An 11,455-nucleotide genomic window follows, 5' to 3' on the forward strand; every position below is an offset into this window, starting at 1 on the left:
CAGCTCAAGTATTCGGTGCGGATGTTGCCTGTAATCCATGGCTTCTGTTCGGAAAATGTACATACAGTCACTGTGGGGGTGATGTCGTCGATGCACTTATTGATGACTGAGGTGGTATACACATCAATGCAATTGGACGAATCCCTGAACATATTCCAGTCTGTGATAACAGTCCTGTAGCGTAGCATCTGCGTCATCTGACCACTTACGTTTTGAGCGAGTCACTGTTGTTCCTGCTTTATTTTTAGCTTGTAAGCCGGAATCAGGAGGATAGAATTATGCTCAGATTTGACAAATGGAGGGCGAGGGAGAGCTTTGTATGCGTCTCTGTGTGTTGAGTAAAGGTGATCTAGAGTTGTTTTTCCTCTGGTAGATATGATGTATAACGGATTTAAGTTTGCTACGAATAATATAGAATAATATAGATGAGAACTCTCTTTGTAGAAGTGTGGTCTACAGCTTATCATGAGGTATTCTACCTCAGGCGAGCAATTCCTCGAGACTTCTTTAATATTAGACATCGCGCGCCAGTAGTTATTGACAAATAGACACACGTCTTACCAGACGTAGCTGCTTGGGTATGACGCTACAAGCTTGGCACATTTGTATTTGGGGAGTTTCTCCCATTATTCTCTGCAGATCCTCTCAAGCTCTGTCAGGTTGGATGTGGAGCATCGCTGCACAGCTATTTTCAGGTCTCTCCAGAGATGTTCGATCGGGTTCAAGTCCGGGCTCTAGCTAGGCCACTCAAGGACATTCTGAGACTTGTCCCTAAGCCACTCCTGTGTTGTTTTGGCTGTGTGCTTAGGGTCGTTGTCCTGTTGGAAGGTGAACCTTCTCCCCAGCCTCAGGTCCTGAGATCTGTGGAGCGGGTTTTCATCAAGGATCTCTCTGTACTTTTCTCCAGTCATCTTTCCCTCGATCCTGACTAGTCTCCCAGTCCCTGCTGCTGAAAAACATCCCCACAGCATGATGCTTCCACCAGCATGCTTCACCGTAGGGATGGTATTGGCCAGGTGATGAACGGTGCCTGGTTTCCTCCAGGCCTGACACTTGGCATTCAGGCCAGCGAATCTTGTTTCTCATGGTCGGAGAGTCCTTTAAATACCTTTTGGCAAACTCCAAGCGGGCTGTCGTGCCTTTTACTGAGGAGTGGCTTCAGTCTGGCCACTACTTCTTGGTCACCTCCCGGACAAAGGCGGTTCTCCCCGATTGCTCAGTTTGGCAGGGCGGCCAGCTCTAGGAAGAGTCTTGGTGGTTCCAAACTTCTTCCATTTAAGAATGATGGAGGACACTGTGTTCTTGGGGACCTTCAAGGCTGCAGAAATGTTTTGGTGCCCTTCCCAGATCTGTGCCTCGATGCAATCCTGTTTCGGAGCTCTACGGACAATTCCTTCGACCTCATGGCCACTGTCAACTGTGGGACCTTATATAGACAGGTGTGTGCCTTTCCATATCATGTCCAATCAATTACATTTACCACAGGTGGACTCCAATCAAGTTGTAGAAACATCTCAAGCATGATCAATGGAAACAGGACGCACCTGAGCTCAAAATCGAGTCTCATAGCAAAGGGTCTGAATGCTTATGTAAATAAGATATTTCATTTTTTTTTTTTATACATTTGCAAAAAAATCTGAAAACCTTTCTTCGCCTCATCATTATGGGTTATTGTGTGTAGATTGATAAAGAAAAAAATGATTTAATCCATTTTAGAATAAGGCTGTAACGTAACAAAATGTGGAAAAAGTGAATGCACTATATACTCCGGACTCCGACATTGCTCATCGTAATATTTATTTATTTCTTTAATCCATTCTTTTACTTTTAGATGTGTGTGTATTGTTGTCTATTGTTAGATATTACTGCACTGTTGGAACTAGGAACACAAGCATTTCGCTACACCCACAATAACATCTGCTAAATATGTGTATGCGACCAATTTGATTTAATTTGATTAGGGTTTAAGTGAGACTACTTATGACAGCGCCAATCGGCGCCATTCTTTTTGACCAAGTTACTCATGGCCTCATGTTTCTGTGTGCCAAATTTGAAAATAGTCACTTATCTGTCTCTGAGCTAACAATAATGAACATATAAATCATCTTTTCTGAATGGGATAGAGAATGGAATACCTTTGCTTTAGGAACAGCTATGCCATCTGTCTGCTTTGAAGCTGTGTAAGACAAATGAAAAAAACAACCGACCATTCTAAATGTCTACTCCTGTGATATTAATGTATGGCTTTTCTCATCCCGTTCTCTCTCTTTCTCATTCAGTCTTTCCAAGGAAGTCAAGGCCGAGCGTACCTGTTCAACTCAGTGTAAGTACCTGAGCCCCCATTTTATCACTTCATCCCTCTCTCCTCTGACACCCCCTCTCTCTCTTTCTCACTCTTTCTTTTATTCGCCTTTCTCTCCCTTTATAACATTATTCCTCTCTCTCCCCCCCTCTCAGGGTGAACGTGGGGTGTGGACTAGCAGAAGAGAGGGTTCTGTTGACAGGGCTTCATGCGGTTGCTGATATCTACTGTGAAAACTGTAAAACCACACTGGGCTGGAAATACGTGAGTAGCTAATTACATAGGAATCCCCGACAAACAGTTCTGTAGACATACAGGTGTATAACACATCTATAGACATAAATGCTCCACATTGCTGGGGTCCCTGGCTCCGCTTTGTGGCTAACTATGTTGGTTAAGGTGCGTGCGTGCGTGCGTGCGTGGAGGTCAGCGAGAGAGACCCGGACGGTACGCGGCCTTGTGGTGTTTTATGGCGCTGCCATCTGTGTGATATTATTATTAATATCCTCCACGAGGCCTGATGTTCCTGCACTGTCACACTGCCAAAGGTGCTGCTGCTGACCTAGTACACTTATCAATGGGGGGATAATAAGCACACAAACACACTATTACTCTCTCCCACACACAATCACTCACACACACACTCAATTCACTTTCACTTACTAACTCACGCACGCACACATACACAATCACTCACACTGAGATTACATATAGAACAACAAGAGAGATGACCCCAGATAGAAAACAGCAAGGCACTGTTTACATTCATGAAAATGCTTGTTTCATCCGTTCACTAATGTTTGTGACTGTCTCTCTCTCTCCCCTCTTTCCCGTTCTCGGTCCCTGTCTTTCTCTTTCTCTCTTTCTATCCCCCCACCCCCCAATCTCCGCAGGAGCATGCCTTTGAGAGCAGTCAGAAGTACAAGGAGGGGAAATTCATTATCGAGCTGGCCCACATGATCAAGGACAATGGCTGGGACTGAGTGGGCAGACCTAGAGTGTTGGAGAGGCGTGGCTTAGCTGTAGGGCACAGCTCAGTGTTGGACTCACCAATAAGGTTTACCGCTAGCTCATCCACGTGACCCTATCCACCTGACATGCAGTTCATGTACCCCCACAATACATAGGTGTAAGCGTGTGTGTGTGCTTGTGTGTTTACAAGAATGATAAATCATTTCCAGTCTACAGAATATACAGAAATGCACACACACAGTGGCTCAGAGACATGTTTGTATTCACACTGCATGTTGATGCTTGTCCCAGGCTTCAGGGTGGACAGGAGACCACAGGTTAAGGGTTATAGGTCATAGGTAATGGTCTATCTGGGGGGTGAATGAGATGGACAATGAACATAGTACTGGACAGACAAGGATGTACCCCCAAGACCCACCAACACTACAATGAGGTGAAAATGTTCTATTTTTATTTTTTTACCTACGATCACCCTCACTACCCTATGTGGATCCTTCCCTCTTCACACACACATGGAAGACACAAACCACCCAACCAATCAACCAGAATCACCAGACTTCTTGTAGCCTGAAATCGTCCAAAACTCCCTTTGAGGGATTGAAACTGATTGTCAGAAAACTGCTTGACTGTTCATCTGGAAAAAGACATATATTTTGCTGTTCTTTATTTTTTTATTTATTCGAGCATGAGTTTAAGGTATTGATTTATTTATGAATTTATTTGGTCTTGTTTGGGGACAATCTCCCCTTCTACTCCCTTTGTTCAAAGGTAGCAGCTTTTTAGTTCCTTCCTCACACCTCAATTCCAATCAATGGTAGCAATCTTAAAAATAAGGTGTCACTCAAGTTGTCGTCCTTTTGCCTTTCTGAGTGTGCTGTTACCACCCTCTGTAAATGTTTCAGTAATGGTGGTGTGTACAATGAACAGTGGCAGAGTGCAAGAGGTTTTCATGTCACCTTGGTAAAGAGACAGAACAAAAAAAGTTAGGTAGCACCCTTAGCTCTTTTCGGTTTCAAAATAATGCTCAAAGCTGACATTATAATGGTGATGCAAACTGATGATGAAATGAGGCAAGTGGAGTGCCTTGTGCCTAGACACTGATCTAAAGTTAGTGTTGTGTTTCCCCCCTAGTGGTTGAGGTGAGGATATGGAGAGGGTTACCTGATTCTAGATCTATTTCTACAGCTAATTCTGGAGCTTCACAGATTGATGTTTGTGAACTGGTAGTTCTCTGTTTACCTGGTTCGGCCTCCTCCACTGCCTCCTCGCTTATTTGTTTTGCTGATTTTACGAGATTAGAGAAAATACCAACAGTTAAAATTAACTTTCTACAGTCTGGAACAGGAGAACCAATTGAAATCAACAGAATGTGACTGACAGTGGAAATACCCAATCAGAGGGTGTCACACATCCCAGCACAACAACCAAAGACTCTCCCATCAACAATAAATTGACCAAACAATGGACCTGCCTAGATTGCTTGTATCAGGAAGTTGCAGAATGAAAGATTGTGATTGGCCCAGAGCCACTGTCGAACCCTGGGCTTTCTCTGTGAGATAATGCATTGTTTGGTTGAGACAATTACTATGTTAATGCCTGTATATTCACTATGAACATAAGCATTATTATTATATAATGATAAACTGTATTACACCATATAAATAGCCATATTCAATGTTTTATTTATTTATTCATTTATTCAATTGATGATTATGTATGCTCTGCTGTCTGTCTTGGGGCACCTTGTGGGACAGTTAGATTTCCTACTTTTTTACTATTTGAAAATGTATTTTTTGTGTGTCTTTTGTAAAGGAAGGAAAGTTGATGGCAATATATGGGACTCAATAAAGATTCTTATTTGACTGATCTGAAGCAAAGGCCAAAGTACATTTTATACTCACCTGGTTGCCAGTCTTGTTTTGTACTTGAGCCAAATTTGGCTTTTGAGATGAACAACAACCAGAAATGAGCTGGCTTAAACAGAAACAGATCTGGCAACCAGGCTAATTGTATCGTACATATGTTTTGACTTTCCAGCTGTTAGGATAATACCACTATGGATTTCAGAGAAACTTGCATAACCGATAACTGTTCATGCATATATGTATTATCCCATGAGGCAAAAGCATTTGTTCCCACATCTGCCTGACTCTAAAGGCTGGTACATAATGTGTAAAAGTAGATACGGATAGACATTTTGAACATTGGATGTCTGAAGAGGATATTAGCCTCAGCTGGTTCTCATCACCGGGCTCTCCATTGTTCCCGGGCCTCCCACTCTATCTCCATAGCAGCAGATGGTGGGACAGGGTCTCCTAGCAACTGGGTTCCAGGGGAAATAGTGTGAATGGTTGAATGGTTGGCATTAGTGTTACCTGTCATCCCTGACTGGTACTCAGCATCATGCCACAATGTCACAGAAAAATTGTGGGTTGTTGTCTCCCAAAAATATTCATTTGAGTGGTTTTATTAGGGACAGAAATGCTTAGTTGGGATATGTATGCATGGCTTGTTCTTGAGCCAAGATTAGAGCATTGAAAGCAGTGGAAGGTAAGCATGAAAGTTTGAGTTGCATGTGAATACCCCATTAGAGGGAATGAATTATGTTGCCGTAATGTTAGAATCATACACAATCCCTTGAACAACTTAAAATATAACTTATCTGATACAGTATTTAACGTTAAGCTATGCAGCAGTGGAACTGGGTTACTAAAACGTCGGACCCCACCTGCTAACCACTACCTCAACAAACATTTAATTTAGTTTGAGATCCATTTTCAGTCTCTTACTCCCAAAGCCATAACATTATGTGCTATAGATAGTCATGTACAATGGCCCTATGAATGCACAGTGCTGACTTTGTCACATACTGTACTCCTCTATGAGAGCCCTTCATGAACATTGAGAGCGGAGTTACCTCTCTCTTGCTGCTGCTGCTCTATTTTTTGGTCCTCAGAAACCACATGCTCTTTCCAGTCTGCGGGGCCAATTGGTGTGGAGTGTTTTTTTTGTTGGAAAGAGTGAACGTATGTATGAAAGGGATTTGCTTGGGGGATGGGGGTTAAGTGGGATATATTTTTAATTCAGTAGTACAGCCCAGTAGAGGTTTAGAGGTGTGTGTGATCTTGAATTAGCAATGGTGAGTGGTCTTGACATTGTGTCTGTGTGTGCACGTCACTGACGACATGAAATCGTCTCTTCACACAGACAGTGTGGTGAAGAAGGTGCAACAGCGCCTCTTTAACCTCAGGAGGCTGAATAAATTAATATTAGCCCCTAAGACCCTCACAAACTTCTTCAAATGCATCATTGAGAGCATCCTGTCGGGCTGTATCACCGCCTGGTAGCAGGGCTGTCCAGAGGGTGGTGCGGTCAGCCCAACGCATTATGGGGGGAACATCTAAAGCACCTGGTTTCACAGGAAGACCAAGAAGATCACCAAGGACCTCATCCAACCTAGCCACGGCCTGTTCACCCCTACCATCTAGAAAGAGGAGACAATACAGGTACATCAAAGCTGGGACCAAGAGGTTGATAAACAGCTTCTATCTCCTGGTCATCAGACTGTTAAAGAGTCACCACAAGCCGGTCTCCTCTCAGTACCCTGCCCTGAACCTTAGTCACTGTAACTAGCCGCCTACCACCCGATACTGTACCCAGCACCTTAGAGACTGCTGTGCACTATAGAGTAATTGAACACTAGTCGCTTTAATAATGTTTACATTCTGTTTTACCCACTTTATATATATTCTAGTAATGGCTCATTCTATACAACTACTACTGTACACGCCTTTTCTATTCATATATGGTTCATACTGTCTATACACACCATTATTATATATACAGTTGAAGTTGGAAGTTTACATACACTTAGGTTGGAGTCATTAAAGCTCGCTTTTCAACCACTCCACACATTTCTTGTTAACAAACTATAGTTTTGGCAAGTCGGTTAGGACATCTACTTTTGTGCATGACACAATACATTTTTCCAACAATTGTTTACACACAGATTATTTCACCTATATTTCACTGTATCACAATTCCAGTGGGTCAGAGGTTTACATACACTAAGTTGACTGTGCATTTAAACAGCTTGGAAAATACCAGAAAATGATGTCATGGCTTTAAAAGCTTCTGATAGGCCAATTGACATAATTTGAGTCAATTGGAGGTGCACCTGTGGCTGTATTTCAAGGCCTACCTTCAAACTCAGTGCCTCTTTGCTTGACATCATGGTAAAATCAAAAGAAATCAGCCAAGACCTCAGAAAAAAATTTGTAGAGCTCCACAGGTCTGGTTCATCCTTGGGAGCAATTTCCAAACGCCTGAAGGAACCACGTTCATCTGTACAAACAATAGTATGCAAGTATAAACACCATGGACCATGCAGTCATTATACCGCTCAGGAAGGAGACGTGTTCTGTCTCCTAGAGAGACAGTACTTTGATGCGAAAAGTGTAAATCAATCCCAGAACAACAGCAAAGGACCTTGTGAAGATGCTGGAGGAAACAGGTACAAAAGTATCTACATTCACAGGAAAACAAGTCCTATATCGACATAACCTGAAAGGCCGCTCAGCAAGGAAGAAGCCACTGCTCCAAAACCGCCATAAAAACGCCAGACTACGGTTTGCAACTGCACATGGGGGTAAAGATTGTACTTTTTGGAGAAATGTCCTCTGGTCTGATGAAACAAAAATAGAACTGTTTGGCTATAATGACCGTTGTTATGTTTGGAGGAAAAAGGGGAGGCTTGCAAGCCGAAGAACACCATCCCAACTGTGAATCACGGGGGTGGCAGCATCATGCTGTGGGGGTGCTTTGCTGCAGGAGGGACTGGTGCACTTCACAAAATAGATGGCATCATAAGGAAGGAAAATTATGTGGATATATTGAAGCAACATCTCAAGACATCAGTCAGGATGGTTGGGTCTTCCAAATGGACAATGACCCCAAGCATACTTCCAAAGTTGTGGCAAAATGGCTTAAGGACAGCAAAGTCAAGGTATTGGAGTGGCCATCACAAAGCCCTGACCTCAGTCCTATAGAAAATCTGTGGGCAGAACTGAAAAAACACATGCGAGCAAGGAGGCCTACAAACCTGACTCAGTTACACCAGCTCTGTCAGGAGGAATGGGCCAAAATTCACCCAACTTATTGTGGGAAGCTTGTGGAAGGCTACCCAAAACGTTTGACCCAAGTTAAACAATTTGAAGGCAATGCTACCAAATACTAATTGAGTGTATGTAAACTTCTGACCCACTGGGAATGTGATGAAAGAAATAAAAGCTGAAATAACTCATTCTCTCTACTATTATTCTGACATTTCACATTCTTAACATAAAGTGGTGATCCTAACTGACCTAAGACAGGGAATTCTTGCTAGGATTAAATGTCAGGAATTGTGAAAAACTGAGTTATATACAGTTGAAGCCGGAAGTTTACATACACCTTAGCCAAATACATTTAAACTCAGTATATATACACACACACAGTACCAGTCAAAAGTTTTGACACACCTACTCATTCCAGGGTTTTTCTTTATTTTGACTATTTTCTACATTGTAGAATAATAGTGAAGACATCAGAACTATGAAATAACACATATGGAATCATGTAGTAACCAAAAAAGTGTTTGTCACGACTTCTCCCGAAGTCGATGCCTTTCCTTGTTCGGGCGGTGTTCAGCGGTCGAAGTCGCCGGTCTTCTAGCCCTCACCGATCCATTTTTCATTTTCCATTTGTTTTGTCTCGTTTTTCCACACACCTGGTTCTCATTTCCCTCATTATGTGTTGTGTATTTAACCCTCTGTTTTCCCCATGTCTTTGTGTGGTATTGGTAATCTGTTCATGTATGCGCACGTTAGGCTGGTTAAGTTGGGTTATGTTATGTTAAACCATTATTTGTATTTTGTGTTAGTTTGTGCCGTGTGCTTTTGGGTCACCAAATAAAAGGCTTCGTTTTGCTACCAACTATCTACTCTCCTGCGCCTGACTTCCTACAGCCCTTCACACATACCCTGACAGTGTTGAACAAATCAAAATATATTTTATATTTGACTTTCTTCAAAGTAGCCACCCTTTGCCTTGATGACAGTTTTGCACACTCTTGGCATTCTCTCAACCAGCTTCATGAGGTAGTTACCTGGAATGCATTTCAATTAACAGGTGTGCCTTGTTAACAGTTAATTTGTGGAATTTCTTTCCTTCTTATTGCATTTGATCCAATCAGTTGTGTTGTGACAAGGTAGGGTTGGTATACAGAAGATAGCCCTATTTGGTAAAAGACCAAGTCCATATTATGGCAAGAACAGCTCAAATAAGCAAAGAGAAATGACAGTCCATCATTACTTTAAGACATGAAGGTCAGTCAATCTGGAACATTTCAAGAACTTTGAAAGTTTCTTCAAGTGCTGTCACAAAAACCATCAAGCGCTATGATGAAACTAGCTCTCATGAGGACCGCCACAGGAAAGGAAGACCGAGTTACCTCTGCTGCAGAGGAAAGGTTCATCAGAGTTAACAACTCAGATTGCAGCCCAAATAAATGCTTCACAGAGTTCAAGTAACAGACACATCTCAACACAGGTGGGCTGTCATTGTAAATAAGAATTTGTTCTTAACTGACTTGTCTAGTTAAATAAAGGTTAAATAAAAAAATAAACAACTGTTCAGAGGAGATTGCGTGAATCAGGCCTTCATGGTCAAATTGCTGAAAGGGAACCACTACTAAAGGTGTGTGCTTACTGGTAGCGAAGTCAGGTGCAGGAGGGCAGAGATTTGTGAACAGGCACACACTTTATTGAGGCAAAAGTGCAAAACGCGCAAAAACAATTCCAAGAATTATGTTTAACAATAAACATCTTCGTGAAATACCACGGAAAAACAAACCAGTCTGGCGCGTCAACAATAAACACGTAACACAAACAATCTTTCACAAAGACATGATGGGGAACAGAGGAATAAATACATGTAGATTGATTGGGGAATGAAAACCAGGTGTGCAGGGAACAAGAAAAAACAAATGGATTCATGAAAAATGGAGCGGCGATGGCTAGAAAGCCGGTGACGTCGACTGCCGAACGCCGCCCGAACAAGGAGAGGAGCCGACTTCGGCGGAAGTCGTGACAACACCAATCAGGAGAAGAGATTTGCTTGGGCCAAGAAACACGAGCAATGGACATTAGACCGGTGGAAATCTGTCCTTTGGTCTGATGAGTTCAAATATGGGATTTTTGGTTCCAACCGCCATGTGTTTGTGAGACGCAGAGTAGGTGAACGGATGATCTCTGCATGTTTGGTTCCCAACGTGAAGCAAAGAGGAGGAGGTGTGATGGTGTGGGGGTGCTTTGCTGGTGACACTGTCAGTGATTTATTTTGAATTCAAGGAACACTTAACCAGCATGGCTACCACAGCTTTCTGAAGCGATACACCATCCCATCTGGTTTGCGCTTAGTGGGACTATCATTTGTTTTTCAACAGGACAATGACCCAAAACACACTTCCATGCTGGGTAAGGGCTATTTGACCTGGGATGATGGTGTTCATGTGAGCCATGACCAGCCTTTCAAAGCATTTAATGCCTACAGATGTGAGTGCTACGGGGCAATAGCCATTTAGAGAGGTTACCTTGGCGCACAGGGACTATGGTGATCTGCTTGAAACATCGTCAATGCACTTATTGATGAAGCCGGTGACTGAGGTGGTAAACTCCTCAATGCCATCGGATGAATCCCGGAACATATTCCAGTCTGTGCTAGCAAAACGGTCCTGTAACTTAGCATCAGCTTTATCAGAACACTTCCGTATTGTTCGCGTCACTGGTACTTCCTTTTTGAGTTTTTGCTTGTAAGCAGGAATCAGGAGGATAGAGTTATGGTCAGATTTGCCAAATGGAGGGTGAGGGAGAGCTTTGTATGCGTCTCTGTGTGTAGAGTAAAGGTGATCTTGAGATTTTTTCCCCCTCTAGTTGCGCAGGTGACATGTAGGTAGAAATTAGGTAGAATGGATTTCAGTTTTCCTGCATTAAAGTCACCGACCACTATGAGTGCCACCTCTGGGTGAGCATTTTCTTGTTTGCTTCTGGCCCAATACAGTTTGTCGAGTGCTGTCTTAGTGCCAGCATCGGTTTGTGGTGGGAAATAGACAGTTACGAAAAATATAGATGAAAAATCTCTTGG

The 11,455-nt window shown here is 42.7% G+C and overlaps 1 protein-coding gene across 1 annotated transcript in view; it reads left to right on the plus strand.

Moving 5' to 3' along the window:
* Nucleotides 1–5,146, plus strand: part of LOC106567698 (protein yippee-like 1) — a 31,019-nt gene extending 25,873 nt beyond the window's left edge. The window contains exons 3-5 of the mRNA XM_014137290.2: nucleotides 2,280–2,323; nucleotides 2,458–2,566; nucleotides 3,196–5,146. Of these exons, the coding sequence (XP_013992765.1) occupies nucleotides 2,280–2,323; nucleotides 2,458–2,566; nucleotides 3,196–3,285 (243 nt within the window). The 3' untranslated portion in view covers nucleotides 3,286–5,146. The remainder of the gene's footprint in view (nucleotides 1–2,279; nucleotides 2,324–2,457; nucleotides 2,567–3,195) is intronic.
* Nucleotides 5,147–11,455: the final 6,309 nt, after the last annotated feature.

The sequence above is a fragment of the Salmo salar genome, chromosome ssa13, assembly GCF_905237065.1.
Source record: "Salmo salar chromosome ssa13, Ssal_v3.1, whole genome shotgun sequence".
NCBI lineage: Eukaryota > Metazoa > Chordata > Actinopteri > Salmoniformes > Salmonidae > Salmo > Salmo salar.